The following is a 22543-nucleotide window of genomic DNA, read 5'->3' on the forward strand; positions in this document are numbered from 1 at the left end:
ATGGGCCCAAACTCAAACCCTGTTTCTTCAAGGACCCATTTCTACATTTTAAAAATCTACAACACTACAGAGCTATGGTAAAATCAAGACAATCTATCGATATTTTTTATGGAGTTATTTATTTTCTAAAAACAAAGTTCATTAAATGACCAATATTTTGGAATAGAAAAAAACAAGGTAATATTCTCGGAAAAGTTTTGATTTTACTGCCATGTTCAATAAAAAAAATTAATCTGGGTTTTATATTCTATACAAACCTTGCTGCTTCCTTGATAGCAAATTCAATGAAATATTTCTGAACTTCCATAGGTCCTTGCACTTCCTCAAGAAGAGTGAAGATTTTTTCATAATCTAAAATAATCCAAACAGTTGTGTCAGTCAAGAGTGCAGATTTAAGAAACTAATCTTTCAAATGTGACTTCAATAAAGATCATCACCCAAGAGAAGAAATGAGACTCATAATTTCGCACTTCTGCTATGTCTGAAAATATATGCAAGACTAAAGACAGAACAGTATTTTGTGTGCAGAAAGCGTTTGATACCAAAAATTTAAAAGCTACTGAAGTACTGGTTGACTTCTAGTGCTGCACCTGAGAAGCTGACTTCCACTGGCTGTCACTGGGAAAAGTAGGATCCTGCAGTAAACTGGCCTGTTCTCACTTTATACACCACAAACTGTGCACATATGCCCAACTGCCAATGAGCTTCAACGCTAAATTGGAAAGGCCATCTCTGGGAGCACGTTTAAGATTAGACTTGTGCAGGCGAGTTAAGATTCTTCCTTCAGAAGGTTCTCCATTTATGAAGCATTTGCCATGTAACCAAAATTTATGAAAGCTATTTTAGCCATTGCATGAAGATCACATTGCAGAACTGTGTAGCAGCTAGATTAGATCAGAAGTGAAACCAAAGACATCTTCCCTACTATTTAGCCATATTACAAAGCTACGTATTTTGGCATGATTAACAGATCCAGAACTAGAACAGCAGAGGATTTACAAGTTGGGACCAGGGTGCATTGGCAGAGTCACAAGTAAACAGACTTCTACAGCCCACCAACCTGACCCATGATTGGTTTAAGCCATTGCTACTGGTCTTTTCACTTTCATGAGTACTTCATGAGCTCTAAAGTAAGAAGTTTTGGCAGAAGATTCATCATATATTAATATATGGTTTTAATCTAAGTCACCATTTACCGTATGTAGCTTTGGTAACAGTATGATTAGACTGGCATCCTCTACCAAACATGAAGCAAAGAAAACCCTGACTCAGCTACTCAGGTTCAATTTATTTTATATGTTAAAGATGGACTGAAATGCTTTTAAAAGCAAAAGGTTGCTTAAGATCTTACATCATTAACAGAATAAACGTGTGTAACTTTTTGTGTGGCAGAAACCTCAATTTGCATAAGTGACAAAAAGACCCATTGAAAAATCCTCAGTTTGAGGAATTAGTAAGCAAACAGTTACCAGAACCCAAGAATACTGCATTAAAGAGTCCTCTGTTATTTTAAATTACTGTATTTATCATAATTCACAACATATTAGTAAAAGGTTCTGCCGCATAATTCATTCTTAGTCAACTACAGCAGCATGCTGCTATTCAATCTTTGAAAAGTGGAAAGAGTACAAGTGTGTGAGAATCATAAGATATGCAGATCAGTGAAGTTCTACTGTTAACTTCAAATATACTATTCAAGTGTTTTTACCTCCAAGACGTAAGCTCTGGAGCTGTTTTTGTCCTGCAAGGACGGCATAACCACAATCATCAAAAGAGGAGAGAGTTGCTTTTCCTCATAGGATTTTGGTGTTGGGGATATCACTAAATTTTTCATGGAAGCAGAACTATGAACTCAGCTCCTAGTAGATTTATAAGATTCAAATCACTTCTTTTTAAGTCTATCCTTGTACTCCATTAATGATCTTAAAGTCTTTTCATGTTTAATTAAAAAAAAAAAAAAATAAGCATTTCACTTCACCATCAACTGTAGGGTTCCAATTATGGAACATTCCAAAACATGTGCTAGTTACATATGCCTTCCCCTTCGGGACAGAAGATTGAAGGATATGGGACATATTGCAGCAAAAGTGCATCGTGCATACACAAATGTAGCACAGCACAACAAAATGTCAGACTTCATATGTTCAAATAACTCAGTCCATTTTTCTGGAAGTATGTCTTAGATGTGGAATTACGTAGTTTCAAAAACGTAATTAGTGCTAGATAAAATGGCGTGCTTTAAAGGTGCTGCACCTTAAGTGTTCTGCTCCCACTAAATTCCATTCAACGTCCAACAATGTTAGGAAGTGTTTTCTCCACCACTACCACCCTTACGCCCCAATTCATTTATTCAACAGTCCAAGAAAGCCCCCCCAAAAATCACCGTTTATGCAGCAATTCCAAATCTAAGGGTATAAAACTGTATGTACTCTAAAGTAATGAATTCTATTTTTTAAGTAGGCCATACCAAGATAGACATTTGAAACTTACTTCTTCCAGGCTTGCGAACCTCCTTCATCACTTTTATTTTGACATCAGCATTGTTTCCTTCCAACATAGTATGTGTTATTTGCAATGAGTTTGGCACAGTCCCAGAAGTGGACTCCACTACCATTTTTTGGTCATCAACAGGCATGCTGTAATTTAGAGGTCCTCTAACAAGTGCATTGGTGGCAGATTTATGATCCAGTCCATCTTCACTTAAGCAATTGAATTCATCAGGCAAAGAGTCCAAGTCATTCGGTAGCAGATCATCTACCATAGCAGCAGGGATTGATGGAACCATTTGTGTAGACAATCCGTCAATCTGTTTGTCTAGTGACTGACAATTTTCGGCCTTCTTCCCTCCATTAGCATCTTGAACTACACTGCTGTTGGCATCTGTAAGTTAAATTATGCATCATAATCAGTTCATAATTAGCATTAAAAGCACCTACAGGAGATAGCACTTAAAACAAGAAATGGAAAGGATCTCTTTGGTCATCTAGTCTTATTTCCTTCACAGTGCAGCATTGTCCCAACATTGTCCTTTAAAAGGCTAGGAGTTTGTCTACATGTTAGGGTGAGGAAAACAGGGTGTGAATGTACAGCACACTGGCCAGCTGTGTGGACCCTGTGACTTATTCAATAAAAGTTCTGTAGTGCAATTTGATGTACTCCCGTAAGTAGCTGTGTAGACAAGCCCTAACTCAAAAGCAGTGGTTCCCAAACTGTGGAAAGTGGAACCGGGTGGGGGGGCGGGGGGGCAGAGGAATATGGGACGGGGGGGGAGCATGGTGCGGCCCGGGCCAGCCCCCACAGGGGCGGGGAGGGAGCACCACACAGCCCCACTCTGCCACCAGCTTTGCTGTGGCCCCAGATCCCAGCTCCGCTCCCAGCTGCGGCTCGGGGCACAAGGAGGGGGTGGAAGCACGTGGACAGGGGTGGGGGGAGTAAGGTAAAAAGCTTGGGGACCACTGCTCTGAAGTGATGGAATTTCCAGCACTCCCCTTGGGAGACTATTTTACCATTTTACTCATCTCATGGGTTCAGAGATTCCAAGGCCAGAAGGCCATGTGATCATCTAGTCCAGGGGTTCTCCACAAATTTTTTGGTGGCCTCAGAATGTGGCCACCAACTCTTGCTAGGTGGCACCATCTCTTGCGGGGGGGGGGGGGGGGGGGGGGGGTTAGGTTGGATATTAGGAAAAACTTTTTCACTAGGAGGGTGGTGAAATACTGGAATACGTTACCTAGGGAGGTGGTGGAATCTCCCTCCTTAGATATTTTTAAGGTCAGGCTTGACAAAGCCCTGGCTGGGATGATTTAGTTGGGGATTGGTCCTGATTTGAGCAGGGGGCTGGACTAGATGACCTCCTGAGGTCCCTTCCAACCCTGATATTCTATGATTCTATGACCTTTGATAAATGGTTAATTACTCTCACCATTAAAAACGTACATCTTATTTCCAGTCTGAATTTGTCTAGCTTCAACTTCCAGCGACTGGATTGTGTTAGACCTTTCTCTGCTAGATTGAAGTGCCCATTGTTAAATACTGAAGTGCCAATCTATACAGACTGAAATCAAGTCACCCCTTAATTGGGTTAAGCAAAATAGATTGAGCTCTTTGAGTCAATCTAAAGGCAGGTTTTCTCATCCTTTAAATCACTCTCATGGCTCTTCTCTGAGCCCTCTCCAATTTATCAACATCCTCCTTGAATTGTGGGTACCAGAATTGGACACAATATTCCAGCAATGGTTGTACCAGTGCCAAATAGAGAAAATAATCTCTATTCCTTGCTCTCAAGAAGTGCCTCTGCCACTCCTTCAAGACTGTAAGCTCTTTGGGGCCGGGACCATTTTTGGTTTTGTGTTTGTACAGCACCTAGCACAAGGGTGGGCAAACTATGGCCCACAGGCCGTGTCCGGCCTGTCAGGCCGTTTAATCCGGCCCTTGAGCTCCAGCTGGGGAGCGGAGTCAGGGGTTTGTCCTGCTCCGGTGCTCCAGCCAGGGAGCGGGGTCGGGGGCTTGCCGTGTGGCTCCCGGAAGCAGTGGCATGTCCCCCTTTCAGCTCCTACGGGTAGGGGCAGCCTGGGGTTCTCTGCACATTGCCCCCGCCCCAAGCGCTGCCCCCCGCAGTTGCCATTGGCTGGGAACCGTGGCCAATGGAAGCTATATGGGTGGCACCTGCATACGGGGCAGCGTACGGCTCGCGCAGTGCCTCCACGTAGGAGCCGTAGGGGGGCATGCCACTGCTTCTGGGAACTTTGGGCGTGGCGCCTGCAGACGGGGCAGCACAGAGAGCCACCTAGCCATGCCTCAGCATAGGAGGCAGAGGGGGGATATGCTGCTGCTTCTGGGAGCTGCTTGAGGTAAGTGCCGCCAGGAGCCTGAGCCCCTTGCATGTCCCCAACCCCCTGCCCCAGCCCTGATCCCCCTCCCGCCCTCTGAACCCCTCAGTCCCAGCCCAGAGCACCCTCCTACACCCCAAACCCTTCATATCTCCAGCCTCACCCCAGAGCCCATCCCGCGAGCCAGAGCCCTCCCCCTTACCCGCCCCCCCCCCCGCAGCCCAGCCCGGAGCCCCCTCCCACCCCTTGAACTCCTCATTTCTGGCCTGCACTCCCAGCCAGAGCCCCCATCCCGCCCACACTCCAATCCTCAATTCTGTGAGTATTCATGGCCTGCCATACAATTGGTATACCCAGATGTGGCCTTCAGGCCAAAAAGTTTGCCCACCCCTGATCTAGCACCATGGGGCTCTTAGGTGCCATAATAATAAATACATACTTCGCCCTAAATTTCCCAATTTTATCTCCATAAAGGTATTCCTCCCCCTATTTGCTGTTTACACTCTCCTTGGTGATTTGTTCCTCCTTCCCTTTAAGAGTCACTTAGCCACGCATGCACATATAATTTTAGTCTTTCCTCAAATCAATTCCTCAGAATAAATCTTCTCTACAGAGTAATGATCTGCAAGCTAATACATAACAATAGCATCTTGGGACCATTACAAAGGTATCAAAACTTTAAATTGTACTTTCTATCTTCAGATCTTATATGTCAGGAAAGAAGGAACACCGAATAAACAAATTAGTAGCCATCTGATGTCAAAAGAACAGACCTGGCCATTCTGAGGTTCCCCAATCTAAGTATACTTTGAATGTCACCAACATTCATACATTTTAAGGCCAGAAGGGACTATTATAAACTAGTATGCCCTCCTATACAATGTATGCCGTATAATTTCACTCAGTAATTCCTGTATCAAGCTCATAACTTCTGGCTAAACTAGAGCACGTCTTTTAGAAAGACAGCAAGCAGTTTTCTTCTGTCTCAGCATGCTCAGCAGAAACGATAAAGCTGGAAGAAAAATATCATTTTTCATTAGGAAATTAACGCTCATTTTCACTGGTTTAGTTTTCATCCAAGTTTCCTATGAATTTTGTTTTGTTTCTTTTCCAGATGAAAAAGTTAAACCACAAATTTAACTGAAAAAAGGCTGTTTGATTTTCCATTAGAAATTTTTCTGCACCAAAATTTGTTTCATTAAAAACTACTTTTCATCAAAACTGCTTTAACAAAAAGATTTTGACCAGCTCTAATGATAGCCCACTTATTTACACCAACAGAGGAGAAACTAAAATCTTCTCACTGAAATTAATTAAAACACTTGTAAAAATGATGACATAACCCTTCTTCCCCTTTTACAAACTCATTTAGTAGCCAATGGCTTCTTGCACTGGTACTTTCATCTGTAACCCAGGCAGGGTTCTGAACTGCAGTTCAGCATACCTTTGTGACCTGGGATGGCTCTGAGATTAGGATAAGACGGTGATCCTGAAGGAGAGGGTGATCCTTTCCCGCCAACATGATTAGTTATAACAACAGGCGGTGACTGTGGTCTTCTCAACAGTGGCGACATACTGCGTCTTCTCTTTAGCGATGCTGGAGTGTTGGGGTCTCCTGGACGCTTAATTTTGTTCTGAGGCCCAGTGACAAATTCATCTGCTTCATCAATCATCATACCCTGAAAAGAGACCAGAAAGTTCTATTTGAAACAGAGATTTTCCACTGATATAACTAGAGTAAGTCTCCTAAACTCAGCTGGCTTTTAGCTGTCTGAAAACACAATGACGACATGTCTAATATGAGGTGCAGTGTTTCAAATGCACACCAGCTTAGAACGGAAAGCACTTACAACAAATGCAACATGAGCCTTTGTATCTAATTCTCTCAGACAACATACTTAGAGAATGAGAATGGTTCTGAAGTTGGAGGAATGACTCCACTCTCCACTGAACTGTCTGAAAATGTTATGGAGCCTGCCATATCATGTACTGGTGAAAAATAGCTACATATAAAGCAGGAATGTTGCTCCTCCCTACCTTCTTATCCTGTTTGAAAGGATTGCCAAATGTATGAAGCCTTTTCGGTTGGTCTGGATCAATCTCCCGAAGGGGAGAAGGCATCATCTTCAGGTATTCCTGGTAATTTCCCATTTGAGCAACAGGAACGCTGTGAAGGCAGTCTACAGTGGAACAGCATAGCATTACTTAGTCTATTTTAAAACCAAGATGATGTAAAGAACATACACATTTTAAATTGCTAGCGTTAACTCTTATGTATTCTCATGGGTCACTACGGGGCTGATGATTTATGTGGAGCACTAGGAATGATATGGCTGTCAAAGAGCTACATTTATTACTTGATTTGGACAGAAGGGATGAAGAGAAATAATTCAAATAACTTTTATCCCAACCTCATCCTTTCCAGCCCCCACTGTGAAGTGCCCCTGAGCACCAGCTTTAAGGAGGGCCGTGGTAGGCAAATTGGAAATAGCATGCCCATCCCAGCCTCAGGCACTGACACACACACACACAAAAAAAGAAAAACAACAAACTTCTTTGCCACAGAGCTCTCCCTGAAGCCTGTGTTTAAAATTTGAAGCAAGCATTGAATTCTCCTCCAGGGTAAAAGCTGAAGTATCCCTTTTGAATCCACTCCCCAGCAAGAAGACAGGTGTTCTGAACAGCATCCGAGTGACCCAGCACACCATGCACAGACAGACACGTCTGGAGCACAAGAACTCACTTCAGCATAACCCCAGTGTAGTTGTTCACCGTTAGCAAGAGAAAGGTAACTATTTACCTTCATCCTGTCCAAGGATAAGCTTGTGTGTTTTCAGCAGGTTGGTTCTCATTCTAGTTAGCTGATCTAAAAGACTGCGACGAGGAATATCATAAGCATTTCTGAATGCCTGTGGCTTCAAATCCTAGTTTTAAACAAAGCATATACATGTCAATTAAGCCAACCATTTTCATCTACAGAGATAACATACAGTGGAGGATTTTAACTATGTATAAAAATTATGAAGTATGACTTCTTCATAGATGGATAGAATGTACTCTCATACACTGCTCGTTTTAGCGATCTCTACAGGACACATTTCAGTACTAACGCTCTCAGCTCCACTGAACTAACCACTGTGAAAACTCCGGAACCACCAGATGTATCCTTCTGCAAAGACTGCCACTTTAAGATGATTAGTCTTTGTTCATTTATACTTTCAAAACAGACCCACAAAGCATCTGCAGAAAAACATTATCTATTTTTCTATCCACATGTATGCCTAAACTGTAATATCAGTAACTTCTTAATTCCTTTTACTATAAACAGAAGTTTTTAAGAGCCATTACTTTATGTGAGAGACAAGCACAAGGAGACAATTGACATGCACACCCATAGTATAATGTTTACCTTGTTTAAGAGTCCTATATGGAAGCCAGCAAATTCTTTAACATTCATTTCAGCCAGTCTCAATGGAGAGTCACCAGTGATCCCTTGTAGCAGCTGCTTAAAATCCCTGCTATGAACCAGGGAGAGGCCACTGGAGTGATTTTTCACTTTAATTCCAGTCTCTTGTGGAACTTTCTTACCCACCGAACCTATTATCCTCTCCGACTCAATTTTTGTCTAAAACGGAATTACATGGTGTTAGAGAAAATCAGTAAGTATAAGTATAAAATTCTCAATTACTTTAAGAGGTCAGAGTTATAGTTTGACTCCCAACTGCTCGAGGAATTGAGAATTACATGTCCAGGGAGAGTCAGTTTCTAGGCAACCATGCCCCACTATGCCAACACAGAAAATTTCTGCTTTTAGCTAGTGCTACGGGAGTAGCGGGGTTACAAAACACTACTAGTTTTGCTGAAAGTCCAGCAGCAACAAAAAGGAAGGAAATAACTGAGGCATTTTTCTTTAAGGGAAAAATCTGAGTTGAAGTCAGAACACATTGTGATACTAGTATTTAAGATAGCAGAATTATCCTGCCTCAAAAATTATATGGTTTCAGACTTTTGGGGTTGCTTGACAACTTATTTTAAGTAAAGTTCACTATACAGGGACAAGAAGACTGAAAAAAAAATCATAATTCCATCATAATTCATTAAGAGTTCTTCCCTAATTTTAAAGGACAAAGCAAGTACACAGCATTTCAGACATTAGCTGCCTTTATTCCAATGTCAATATAATGCACATTTTTATCTGAGTCATCTGTTGTGATTTCTGTGAAGATTACAATAATATCCTCAAGCCATTCTGATCCTATATACCAAGTACATAATAAGAATTTGTATAAACCCTCATAAAAAATCCACCAGATGATTGAACATTCGCTAGATGTAAATACATGTGAGAAGCCTGCTTGTAATTGTTCGTTTTTTGAGGTGGAGGGGTTTTTGTTATATTTAAAACTGCATTACTTCCCCAACACTGACCATAGGTTTTTAAATTACCTATTGCTAAATAATCTGATACTATTAGAATAATACCAAAAGATGTTGAGTGCTCACTCTATTGGACAATGGGAAGATAAAGGGCCTCTCAGAGAAGGGGACTGGGGAGCAAGACATCACAGGGAAAGTGTTTTCTCCATGCTAAACTTTCAAGAAAGAATTGAAGATACAGATTTGCTTTGCTTAGTGTTCTGTGTCTCTCTCTCTCTCACACACACACACACGATGGGAAAGGGGCTGAATGGGGGGGGGGGGGGGGGGGGCCAGATGACCCTGCCTCTTGTAAAATTCTTCTTTTAATATCAACTTTCAGACAAGAGCGCTATTCCATATGGCCAAACTTTAAACATTTTAGTAATGCACATCCAGAATAGACACTTATTGCCTCAGTCTCCAATGGAGGCACAGTTTAAAGTGGTTAAGAACAAGCAACTTATTTTAGGCAGAGTGAATATTAGTAGTAGAAATACCAAGTCTAGTTGGCAACAGTCTTTAGAGTAGAAATCAAACAGGTGCTTTAAAAGGTAGCTGGAAAAAAACAAAACAAAAACCTCTCCTTCCCATCCCACTCTACTACATATAGAAGCCACAGTGACTGGCTCCAAAATGGTTCAGGGGTTCATCCATATAGCTATAGAGAAAGTATGATACAACATCGGAAAACCCCATAGAGATTAACTGATTTATAATCTGACCACAAACTAAATAATAATCAATGCACTTCTAATTGCAAAGGTTTTATCAATACTACCTGTTGGCTGAGTTTTTTAAGGTAAGAGATAACACTGTAACTAAGTCCACAATCTAAATTATCTGATATCAGATTTGGAGCTCCCATCATCCTTAGGGCTTTCTTTAATGGCTATAAGGAAAACAAAATACACAACATTAAGAGAATAAATCTTAAAAAAAAAAGTTTTAAAAAATAAAGTATAGGAAACTAGGGCACTTGGTTTAGTGCTCTAGCTTTTTGCTTTCCGAAACTAGAATTCAAGTCTATTCAAGTAACATGTGTGATGAGTTTGGTGGTCTAGCTAGCTTCCAGTGGGCTTTATGCCACATTACCAGCATACCATGCAATATGGCACCACAGGCACTTTTCATTCAAAGGCTCAGTACTAGAATAGCCGGGATGATGCAAGTCCACATAGAGGTGCATTGCCCAAGCTACGTACAAAAGCTTATGTTGTGCACACCCTCATCTGTCTGGTCGGGCCAGTTCTGTTGGTATCACTTTCTTGAGGACTAGGAATTCACACACATTAATAACTGTAAACAGTAATCTGCACACTAACTACAAAGGTAAAGTCTAATATTCACTTTTGACAAAGCAATTTAATCTAAAGTACATTTTCAGATTGGCACAATTTTGCAATAGAGATTTAAAATTAATCTTAAAATGTTTACTGTTGCTAGTAGCATAGAACAAGTTTGGGAATTCAAAAAAAAAAAAAAAGTACTATCCTTGACACACACACAAAGCAAACACAAAAGGTTTACTAACTAAAGGTTCATAGTTAGTGCTCAAAATTTAGGAAAAATGGGACAAAGAGTCCAGTTACCAGCCACCAATACTTCTACAAATGAAATATGACAAAATACATACCAATAAGTAGTAAGGAGGCATTGTTTTTAAATAGCTGTCAAAAGCCTGTCGCCACTTTAGATTTGGCTTAAGTTTGTGAACCTTAAACAAGTCATCTGTAACAGAGAAAACAAGATTTGATTGCACAGCCCCAACACTAACTTTTTGAACAACACTGCAATAAGTCAGTTTTCATGGGGGGGTTTTCCAGGGGGCTTCCCCACAACAATTGCCCTTAATCTTAGATTCAAACGGTTTACATCCCCCATACTAGCTACAGTTTTGACACCGGAAACCATGCCCGATATTATTACAGCAAACTTACAGTGGATATGATCTCACAAGCAAACTAAACAGGACTGTTTAAATACTGCACACAACTATCAACTGGAGGAAGGGAGAAAATATATGCATCACAGCAGTTTTATCTTCCTCAGGCTCTTTATCAGAATTCCTCAATAAAAGTAAGGATTCCCCATAACAGATCAAACCAATCCACATTAACCATGGCTGTTTCTCATATTTCAAGAAGCTTTCATGCATCTGATCTATACTAAAAGTTCAATCTTGACTTGTGATAAACTGAAAAATATGGAATTGTGGCTACATATCAGAGCAGGAGCAAGCCCTACAACATATTTATTTGCTGTACTGCTGGACAGGTTATAATTTGTAATCACTATCTCCAAACATTTGCTATTGAAGGGTATGTAGAGTTCAAAATTCTTGTGCTGTTCTGGATTAGTCCATATACTGCATCATCATTTCCTGTCCTTCCACTTTATCAATTTGTGATTTCATAATCTCTGCTCAGCAGGGCTGCAGAACACTGGCAGAAAGGAAGCTAGAGAGTTTGGAGGAGATGGGGAACGGACATCCAGTAGGAGGTTGGGCAGGGATACAGGGACATGTACAGGAGAAGGTTGTAAGAAGAAAAGACATGGCAGGAAAAGAGTTTTCTCCTTGCTGAACTTTCAGGAAGATCTATCTGAAGAGGCAGATTTTACTTGCTCAGTGCTCTACATAAATGGAACAGATGTTTCAATATTTTCTATCTTAACTACAGGTATTTTCCAATCTAAATGAATTCTGTATCAAACAAAAAAATACCCCACTCCAGCTGCTTTAGTTACTCTATTTTCTGGCCTGAAGCAAATGGGGTGACTGTTTCCGAGGCGTTAAAGCTCCCTTTTAATCTGAACACATTTAATAATTGGCAGTATTATCTAATTAGATCTGTGAGAACTTCTTATGCTTGGATATCTGTGATTTATTACAAATACAAAACAATCCTTTTTTGTTATATTGTAAAGAAGCCTGTTAATGTTTATATGTACTTAATTATTTCACAGTGATATTCTGATGTTTCAAATAAACTTAACCATACCGTTCATTTATATGAACTCAATGTCCTGGTGGTATGCAAGTTATGAAAACAAGAGATTCTTTCAGGAGTTGCTGTCTGCAGTACAGATATCACTATATATTTTATTGCATATGCACACACACAGCTAAATCAATGAAGAGACAAAAAAAACTGAAAAAGCGTTCAGTGTTGTAACAAAGTTGTAGTGTGAAACATCGGCCACAATAAGCCAATGATATATTTTATTACTGGTTTAGTTCCTTTCTATAAAGGAGGCTATTTGAGAATATAAAGTACATGTAGCTTAATGGTGTAACAGTTCATAAATAGTGTGATTAATATTTACAATATGCATTGGCTCAACTAGTTATGGGTACCCATACTAGCGCATGTTTGCAATCTGAGAATTTTGATGTTTGGATACCAGAGTTACAAAATGCTGTTTCAACAAGATTGTGTGAAATGTAAACAGAGTTTTGACACAGACATTTAAGAGTGGCTGCAGAACCTTCATTCTGTTTACACTCAGGGCCTCGCAGACAGGGTTGCCAACAACAGTGCAGAGTGGACAGCCAGTGTAACAATTCCTACCCTCCAAATGAGAAAGAAAATGGCTACAAGTTTCAGGCAGGACATAAAAGAGTTGGTCTCTATCCCTCCCTTCCCCTTAGATTTCAAGGAAGGACAGGGCAGGGTAAATCAGTTACAAGAGAAAGTTCCAACATCTGGGTTAAATTAATTGTTTTGGCCTTTATCTTAGACCAATTTAAGGCAAGAAGAGTTCCAATATAATTAGTTTGTTCATAATTGTGATAAGGGGAGGAGTAAGCTCTGGTCTGCTAAAAATTCATGATAATTTTGCTGGTGTGAAATTATCTGAATTTCTACATGCTCATATTTCAAGCCAGTAGTTATAGCTTTTAAGCCTCTGAAATATACTCTGCCATGGTGCTCGGTTAGGGCAGTATGCCAGCCTCTATGTAAAGAAACTTCACATCAATTTAGTTATACCATTCCTTTCATAAAAGGATACTGTCAAGCACTTAAGGGTCACAATTTAAGATTTATTATCAACAAAAAGATTTTAAGCCAACCCTATTCATCATATTTGTTTTAAAGATATGTCACATTTGTCTTCAGCTATTCTCCTGCAGACAGTGGGCCAGAGCCTGCAGAATGCTGAATACCCTCTGTTTTCTAAAGTCAGTGGGATCTGAGGGCACTGAATATTTTACAAGAGGGGCTTAGAACCTTAGGATGGGTTCACATGTTTGCAAGCTAATACTATAATAATTCGAGAGACCCAAGTGTGACTAGGGACTGACTGCAAACATAGATGAAACTGACCAGTCTGTTTTCTTTACCAGGTTTAGACAAGGTTTAAAAAACAAAACACCCAACCCAGCAAATAGTGAATAGCAAATTAGAAAATTTTAAAATTCTGTGTTAGTAACAGATCAGGAAGCTGGTTTACTTTTAACTCAAGAACGTGGCAAAAAAAAGTCAACACAGTTTTAATTATACAGTAGGATCCCAATTATCTGGGCAGCCTGTGTGACAGAAAGTTTGTTCAGATAACAAGTTTGCATAATCTGAAGTTAATATAAAAATGTTTTAACAGATTAATTAAGGTAAAAAAGGAAAAAAACCACTGCATCCATTATTAGTCTGTTACGTTCTGTTCAATTACACCTGTGAAAGCGTGACTTTGTTCCCCTCTAGCGACTAATCTATGTGTAGACATTTATGCGCCTTCTACTGCCTTTGAGCTAATGGACATAGTCCTTTAGTTTATGCAGTAGAGGCTCATGATTTTACATCCAAAGATCATGGCATGCTCATCCCCACAGACAGTCCAGTGAAGGGCACTGTTATATAAGTATGGAATAATCCATCATAGAGGTGCTCCCTATTCCCATTAGTGTAAAAGCAGTATCTGGCTCTGTGATACTATGCAAGAACAGTTCATTTAGCTTGCAGGAGGAGAAAAGGGCAAGTTTTGGATTTTCAGATATAAAATCACCTCTTGAAATTTCTCAAAAAGTCTGTGGGAGCATCATCTGAGCTGGTCCAAGTCACAGGCTCTCCACAGAAAACCTACATTTTCTAAACCACTCAGTTTCGAGTGCGTGTAAGCACCAACGTGGGGGTTGAATTGATTTCCTTCTGGCAAATTTTCTTATCTGCTATTTCCCCATCACCTCCAATGACTTCAGAAGAATATCCATGACCCTGTTCTCTCATCAAAGCTAGCCCTCCACATTAGTGCCTCAGTGACTAGGATCAGTCAGGAAAGAGTTGTTTAAATTGCTCAGCCAAGATAGCACCCTAGATTTCATCAATATCCTTGATCTTTGCTGTGTTCCAATTTTAAATCCCTGGCTTCATTTATGCTTTATGGCTTTGGCTTTTCAATTAGCCTGCTCTTCTGCAGACATGGGACGAGATCTGTAAGTGCAATGGCCTTAATGATTCCATTTAAGAGATGGTGTTTCTTTGTTAGGAGAAGACATTTGGAAACTGGTGTAAGAAATTACCAAGAGAAACAGTTGCTAAGCATAGGTCAGTCATAGGATTAAAGTTCTGATGTATCAGAAAACATGACAATTCCATCCCCGGGCCCAATACATGCAATATCATGGTACACCAGAGACCTATTCAGGAGCAGAAATACCTTCAGAGGCAGTTTTTATTTTATTGTCAGGTGAAACTTAGAGAAGCAACAGACGAGGATTGTGCTTGCTATTCTGGTGTTCTTCTGGTGTTCAGAGTGGACAGCCTGCCAAGTTAGAACACTATGATTGTCTGGCATTCAGTACAAGTAGGAGGTAGAGTATGCATGTGCCAGATGCACTAGTACATCCCACATGGTCACTCTTTGGCTTTGTAAAAGCAAGGGTTTCCTTTTCTGAACCAGACCAGAGTTTTGTCAGCCAGACACCAATACTATTAACTTGCTCAGATCAGACCATCACACTGGACTGTTTGGCTCCACTCTCCCATAAATGGCCACACCTTTCAGTTGCAGCCACTGGTTCCCTGCAAAGCTTCGGAGTCCTGAGTCCATGTCTTAAAATTGAGACAAACATCCCTTGCCATGAATAAGCCTCTATATATTGCCTATCGTCAGGTGCAACTGAAGCATGCACGCTCTTTAAGCTGGGGGCCAGATACAGAATCCACATTTTGGCTCCTGAGAAGCAAAAAAAAGATAAGCTGTCAAGTCTCTAACTGTGGTACGATTTTACATCTTCTAGTCATTGGTCCCAGCAATTCACTTCACCAACTTGGCAAAATCTTCCATTTTCTTTAGTGTTAACACTGGTATTCACAGGCTTCCTCATGCCATACTTGCTCTGCCTCGTTTTCAGGCCTGTCTTCTGTGTTCCAGGATGTCAAATTAAAACCTTCCCTTACCCACCAATGGAAGAGGGGGAATAAACGAATGCAAGAAAGAACAGTCTTGTAAGCAACTAACAACACTTAAAACACACAAGTTCTTGAAAACTTCTTGACAGACCAGGGGGCCAATAAATTAGATAGGGTGGTTATCTTCTTGGACGGGCAATCATGGAAAAAAGGGGAGGGGGAAAATTTATCTGCATTCCACCCTGAGCATCAATGTTTGTCTCATTCCCCAGATGCAGAGCTCTTCCAATAGAATGGTGGACACAGGAAACATTAAAATAGCTCTTAGAGCAACAAGAGAAGTCGTGGGTGACTAGAGCAAGTTACTCTTCCTTCTCCCCTGTAGAACATCAAAACCCTGCTGATCAGAAAAAGGAAAGACTGGTTTATGCAATCAAACCAGTCTTTTTGCTGTTTTTTTAAAATACAAAAACCCCACATATTAAAGATGTCAAGTATCTTTACAAGTGTCTTTGGAAAGATTTACGAGTGTACTGTCAGTTGGTAAGTATTTGGCAATTTCTCCCACTGATCTGAGGATATAAATGCCGCAAAAAAGGCTTCGTTTTAGGTTCATGCAGAACGGTCACGGAACCTAATTTCACCAAGCCTCCCATTCCATGGATGGAAGTGTTCAAAACAGCTCAAGATACATACATTGGATATGTCATCACCGTACCTCCATGGTAAACATCCTGTTTACGACTCATGCATTTGAAAAGCCCCACCCTGTCATTTAAACAGCACCATGCAGTTTAAATTTTACAGATAAGGTACACCACGTGCTTGAGGTAGTGAGCAGCAGAAGAGCACTGCACATGTTGCAGAGGCGCCTCTCGCACATTCCTGTTTTCCCACACATAATGGGAAGACTTTCACCTCTCAAAATAGGGTGGGGGAAGAAGTGGCAGATCAAAATGACTACACCAAGTTTATTTGTATCCACTGATGGCCTCAGCTGGACTAGCAGATCTGCAATAGAAGTGGCAGTTCATCTGATTTGGTAGCAACCAGCTCTCAGAAAGCGAACGTTTTTAGACTGAACTGCAAGTCCTAGGTGTTGGAATCAATATCAGGCTGACATACAAGCCATGAGTTAATGTTTTCAACTAAGAGAAGTGCTGATTTGCTGGTGGATTATGATGAGGTGATAAGGTGTATTAGAAATATAAACAAAACATTCTTGCACCTTTTTCTTGCCAGAATAATGTATGTGACTGTTCCATATAATACGAGAAATAATGTTTTAAAGTTCAATATTTCTTATCCTAAATCTTCACTGTTATTTTGTATAATTTTTAAAACATACCGGCTCTATAAATAAAAGAAACAATAGCACCTAGGAAGCAATTCCCTCTGCTGTTAGCATTTTGCCATGGGAACCAAAGTCTTTACACTATAGCTATTACAGGACCTATTCATGCACCACTTCTCTCGTATCATCTCGCCTGTGGAAAGCAAGCTCATCATGAAAATGAAACATTTCGTCCTCGAGGGGAAATGCTGGCTGCTTCGTTGCTCTAGACCTGCTTGCTGGTTGCTACTCTAAATTGCAGTAGTTGACTTCTCTCTCCCTAACACCCCTAAAAAGTCCTGCACCTGACCTTCCAGCCAAAAGTAGGATGCCACAAGAGCAACTGCAAAAAATGGAGATACCACAGCCTACATGAGGGAAAAGAATGGAGGTTGAAGCTTACTCCAGGTTAAGGAAGAGGCTACGTGTCTAGGAGGTGAACAGCATCAAACATGCACTGGAAGCAGGTAGCTCTCCTCCTCTGCTGGAGAGAAAAAAAAAGGGAGAGGGGGTATGAAAATCCTCTCCTCCCAAATTATATTTAAGAGTTTGCAACATTCTATACTCTCTGATCTCCATTATTTTAACCAATAAATTTAGGCAGCACATTAGCCAACCTTATTTTTATGCTGTTAAACTGTCCGATGTACTGTATTACCTACCTAGCAGAGGAAGTAAAGCAGGATAGTTGTAAGGCATCACAAAGAGGTTTACACAGGTTAAAGTAGTGCTTGCTTTTAAATACCCAAATGGATGGCCAAGTTCACTGTATTTTCCACTGTTACTCACAAATACCTGATAAAGAACATAAGAAACACTGTTATATTTAAAACAAAACATTCTAAAAAGTTGCACATTTATCAGAATAAGTGCAATCTGATTTTTGACTCTTTTTAAAGGGGAGAAGGGGAAAACGCTAGAAAATTGCCGAGTTTGATTTTACCTGTATACATATAATTGGACATGCACTTAGACTTGTAGATTACATACATTAGAGATGCAAAGATACTTAGTCTATCCCGGCAGGGTGGGATTGCTCTCCAGAATTTTCTAGTGATTTGTCGACACTACATTTAATTACTCAAGGGAAGTAATGGACGCTCCATTGCTTGACACCATTTAACAGGCTATACCTGATCTCTGTTGCAGGTAGATTTTTTAATAATTTGATTTATAAAGTTATCTCCCTAAAACACATGCACAATTGATAAAAAGCCTGATTTTTCATTCTTCAATACATTGACACAAACTCTCAAACTACGGAGATATTGCCAATTTGTAAACATGAGAGTTAATCAGAGCATTAATCCTCAGAAGACTGATTATTAAGATACGAACTTCTCTTAAATTTGGAGGATGCCAATATTCTAGAGGTTGTAACCATGACGTGGAGTACTAAGTTTGAGAAACAGACACTCTCTATTAGTGGCAATATACAGAAGTACAAGAAAGTCCCATTTAGAATGTACTATTTACTCTTACAGGGACACAGTCAACAAAAATCACTTTTTTCTGCAGATTTGTCTACTAATGTTACAAGAAAACTTAAGGTTGTTGTAAATGAAAAAAAATCCACTATTTTTCCAGGTTTTTTAACTTTTGTGCATTCAACAGCACTTGGAGTATAGCTTGTCAAATAGTTCCCACTGTAATTAGTCATTTTCCCTTGTCTGAGTGGGTCTTTCACACAACTTGGGAAAGAAAAGCCGTTTAAATAAACTAGAGAGATTCATTCACAAAATTTGTCAGGGGAACTGAGGGGCAGATGAGATAGCCAAGCATGCTTTAAAGCCATTATTTGGAATTCACTGGATTGACTGCATTCCCTCAGTTTTTTTCTAGGCAACACTGTGATTTATTTTATTGTTGGTTACACTTCCAAATTACTTTTACCATTTATTTGTAAGTTAGAGATTTTAACATCTCTCTGCACTTCCATGTGGTTTCCAAATTCTTTCTAGGTAATGAAATGGTCCCAAATTACCACAGTACCTCACGTATATTAAATGAATTCATCTTCACAACAGATCCCTGTGAGGGAGGAGAATCCCATTTACAGAGAGGGAACTAAAGCACACATAAATTAAGGACTTGTCTACACTACAGGGACCATAGTGGCATAGCTACAGCACCGCAGCTATGCCAGAATAACCCTGTAGCACAGACGCAGCCTACGCTGACACACAGGTTTTCCCTGCGCAACAGTAGCTAGGTCAACAAAAGGCATTCATCTGTGGATCTAGCTGCATCAAACACTGAAGGTGAAGTCGGCATAGCTACAATACTCAAGGTGCACCACAGCTATATCGTCGTAAATTCTAAGACATGGTGTACACCAGTGTCTCTCAACCTTTTCATACCAGGGACTGGCTTTGCTGCCTTCCTGACCTGTGTCAGGCATCTCAGGGACCAGTGACGGTCCAATCACCCATGCAGTTGCGCCACGGCAGCACTGTAAGTGTAGACAAGCCCTAAATGTAGACTGGGTCTAAGTGACTTGACACAGGCCACGCAGAAGAAGCCTCCACAGGACCAATCCAGTGCATTAAACATGAGGTATGAATTGGATGGGAGAAGTTAAAACCACTACTTACCACACAGTACATTAGAATTTGTGTCACTTAAATAACATCTAAGAGTTCTAATAGAAATCAATAATCTCTTTCTTTTCCAACACGCAAATGACAAGTTGCATTTCATCTGAGTGTGGAACCTGGGGGACACATTTGCCACTGAAATGCTAGGACTTCAAAACAGAACTAAATGAACTGATGAAGCCTGTAGTGGCATCACCTCTCCAAAGGCTTGAAAAATCTAGTCAGAACTGAAAGGCAATTGGCATCTTTACATATTTCCTCAACTCAACTCAGCAGAACAGTGTAACAGACATACCTCTTGCCTTCTTGCAGGTTTACACAGATTAACGTAGCACTGCCTAGGGATTCCTATTGACTTTATAATAATCAAATAAAGGCAAATACCTGCCAGCAGGCATGGGGAGACTTTCGTTCCAAGATGTACTGCGTTAAGGGCGAAGGTTCAAGTTCATATTTGTCAAAAGGAAGCTTGTCTATTACCATTGGCTCACAATCTACACAGGAGAACCTCACAACAGGATGAGCTGTGCGTGGCGGCTAAGAGAAGGAAGAAAAAAGATTCATGACTTAGAGTCCACCAACTGCCTGATGTTAAAGATAATCAGGTTAATACTTTAATGCTAATAACTGCCACCCAGAAATTTGCTTTTTTCTTTTATTTAATATAGCTCCAATTTAAGGTACTATTTTAAAGTATTCCACTTTTGATACTACGTTCTTTTTAATAAATCAAATCAAGCTGTATTACTAAACACAGATGAATAAAACCATTTAGTAAACGAACAGCTGACATGCAGTAATGCACCTCCTCCCATACTCACCCTTTATTCCTCACTAGCCTTCACCACTTAAAAAAACAAACAAGTTAATCATCAAGTTTTGACAATAGCAGAAGGTGAAATTCCTACCATGTGATCCAGATGAATCAAGATAATGGACTATTAACTAAATCATTCACAAGTTATTGAACAACACTGGCATACTATTCCCTCCTAACCCACATGTTAGGGGGAAAATGTAGTTAATATTAAAAAATTTTAAATATTTCAAGTCCTAAATCCCAGTCAATCCACAAAGTGCACAAATACATGATTTAAAGAAAACCTGAACTCTTTCTCTCAGCCTGCTGTTCACAGAAATCCGTGTCTGAGAGCGTATCCACTTGGCCAATACAATTGCTCAAAATGTTCCCTAGTGATTGATTCTTCCCCGCCGCAAGGAAAAACTAGCACCTTGAGCAAATTGCACAAGTGCAGAAACAGAACGTGCCCACTTCGAAGGGACAGATCTATGAAAAAAAGGCTGCTAGGTCAAGCCAATAACCAACAAAATGACTGAATGTTTCAGAAAAGAGCAAGCACATGCTGCATGTTCCCACGATTATCTAGAGGATGCAATTATTTGCTTCCTTCCCTGCCACAACTTGCCCTGCTAGGAAGAGAAGAATCATATACATGGAGTCCTGCTACGTACCAGGAAGAGTGATTCCACAAAAAGGAACATCAAAAATGCACTACATCTTCTAACCCCCTTTGCTGAGATAGTTTAAGACTCCATGGCTCTACTTTCTACTCCCATTTTTAAAAAACACTTTAAATAATTTAGTTCAAAGTATAATTTTGACTCAATATTTTGAAAACTTCATTTCCATAGTCGCAAAATGCAAAGATACTGAATTAAAACTTGATTGATGCAATATTTAAAAACTATTAAAAGAACTAGTTTACTGAATGGAAAATTTATTGCAATAAACTTTCCGGATCCAGAAGCGATGTGGGATGCAATTTCTAGACTTGTCTTCACCAATCAGCATCATGGAGAGTCAATTCATTTTTTTAGTGAAAGCCAGACCATAAGCAAGCCTGGGGTAATTTACTGTTCATTTAAGAGCTCTCTATCCGATCAGGAGATGTGGAATCCTTTTCTTTAGTTGGTTTTACTTACCAGAGTTGGTGAATTCTGATCAGGCCAAAATGACTCTGGAATTGGCCAATGCCCAACAGGAACACCAGTTTTAGGGTTAGGTCGTACATAAATGAGTTTATGACAACTATGCCACGGTTGAGAAGCAAATGAATTGATGGGCCTGGGTGAATCAACAAGTCCATCTAAAATTTAAACAAAGCAAAAAAAAATAAAATGAAAAATAAAAAGCTACATGGCATGCATTTGTTTCCCAGGAAGTTCTCTTATTAAACAACCAATGTCCCATTTCATTTGTTTCAAAGATGCCAATGTGTGTCTTAACATCAAGGCTGAACATCTACATCAGCATGTAAAATGGCGTAATTTAAAGTCACTTTGAGAACATGTTTGCCCACACTCTACAGTCCTGCTCCAGCTACCCAGCAATTCAACTAAGTGCAGCACTGCTTGCTCAGCGTATTACACAAAATGAAGTTGGTTTAGACTCAGTATTACGTACGTGCTTTAAAAATGGTACAGTACACAAGTCTAGAATCTCTGACACTGCCCTGGCTACAAAAACAGGTCACTGGCATTTTACAGTCTCACTGAAGGTGATACAGTAGACAGGGAATAATGTTAGTATTAGCTGAAATTAAATGGGAAAACTTCTCCAGGGAAAGACAAAATTTTTTAGAGGTGTAAAATTTACCCTATGGCAATAGATTCAGTCTTAATTTTCAGCAGTCTGTTGAAGTTCCTAATGCCTTATTAGTAAGTCATTTCACTCCTCTCCTCCTCCACAGAAATGCAAGTTTAAGGGTTTTGTATCAGTTAGCGCGTTATGTCCTATTACCTCACGTACATTCCCCCATTTTATATTAAAACTGAAACAGTTAAAATAAGCTCAGATTTCACAAAACCTAGATGTGGGTTTGGAACATGGCTCGACAAGGTACAGGTGCATAGCTAAGCTTGCCAGCCTAGTTTCCAGCATGTGTCACAGGTATATGCTTTTGATTTGATTTGTTTCAGGAATGGTTGACTGGTATTACAGAACATGCCCTTCTGTTACAGAACAATTCATTTCTCCATTTTTTGTAGCGTGCACTA

At 40.1% G+C, this 22543-nt stretch overlaps 1 protein-coding gene across 9 annotated transcripts in view; it reads right to left on the reverse strand.

Moving 5' to 3' along the window:
- The window catches only part of LOC102937779 (integrator complex subunit 6-like), a 53306-nt gene that overhangs the window by 1205 nt on the left and 29558 nt on the right, over nt 1–22543 (reverse strand). For 4 of the 9 annotated variants that reach the window (XR_005226860.2, XR_005226861.2, XR_005226863.2 and 1 more), the window contains 11 exons: nt 21470–21633; nt 19910–20062; nt 17591–17723; nt 10882–10976; nt 10027–10137; nt 8239–8454; nt 7630–7753; nt 6867–7009; nt 6274–6508; nt 2491–2880; nt 258–351 (listed from right to left, as the gene is read on the reverse strand). Coding sequence is in view for 3 of the 9 variants with exons in the window: in XM_037909369.2 (XP_037765297.1) it covers nt 258–351; nt 2491–2880; nt 6274–6508; nt 6867–7009; nt 7630–7753; nt 8239–8454; nt 10027–10137; nt 10882–10976; nt 17591–17723; nt 19910–20062; nt 21470–21633 (1858 nt within the window). In the remaining 6 variants the exon portion in view is untranslated. Of the gene's footprint in view, nt 1–253; nt 352–1708; nt 1860–2490; nt 2881–6273; nt 6509–6866; nt 7010–7629; nt 7754–8238; nt 8455–10026; nt 10138–10881; nt 10977–17331; nt 17413–17590; nt 17724–19909; nt 20063–21469; nt 21634–22543 lie in introns of those variants that run through there. The other 5 variants (XR_006283535.1, XR_006283536.1, XR_005226862.2 and 2 more) reach the window with 5 other exon arrangements.

The sequence above is a fragment of the Chelonia mydas genome, chromosome 9, assembly GCF_015237465.2.
Source record: "Chelonia mydas isolate rCheMyd1 chromosome 9, rCheMyd1.pri.v2, whole genome shotgun sequence".
Lineage (NCBI taxonomy): Eukaryota > Metazoa > Chordata > Testudines > Cheloniidae > Chelonia > Chelonia mydas.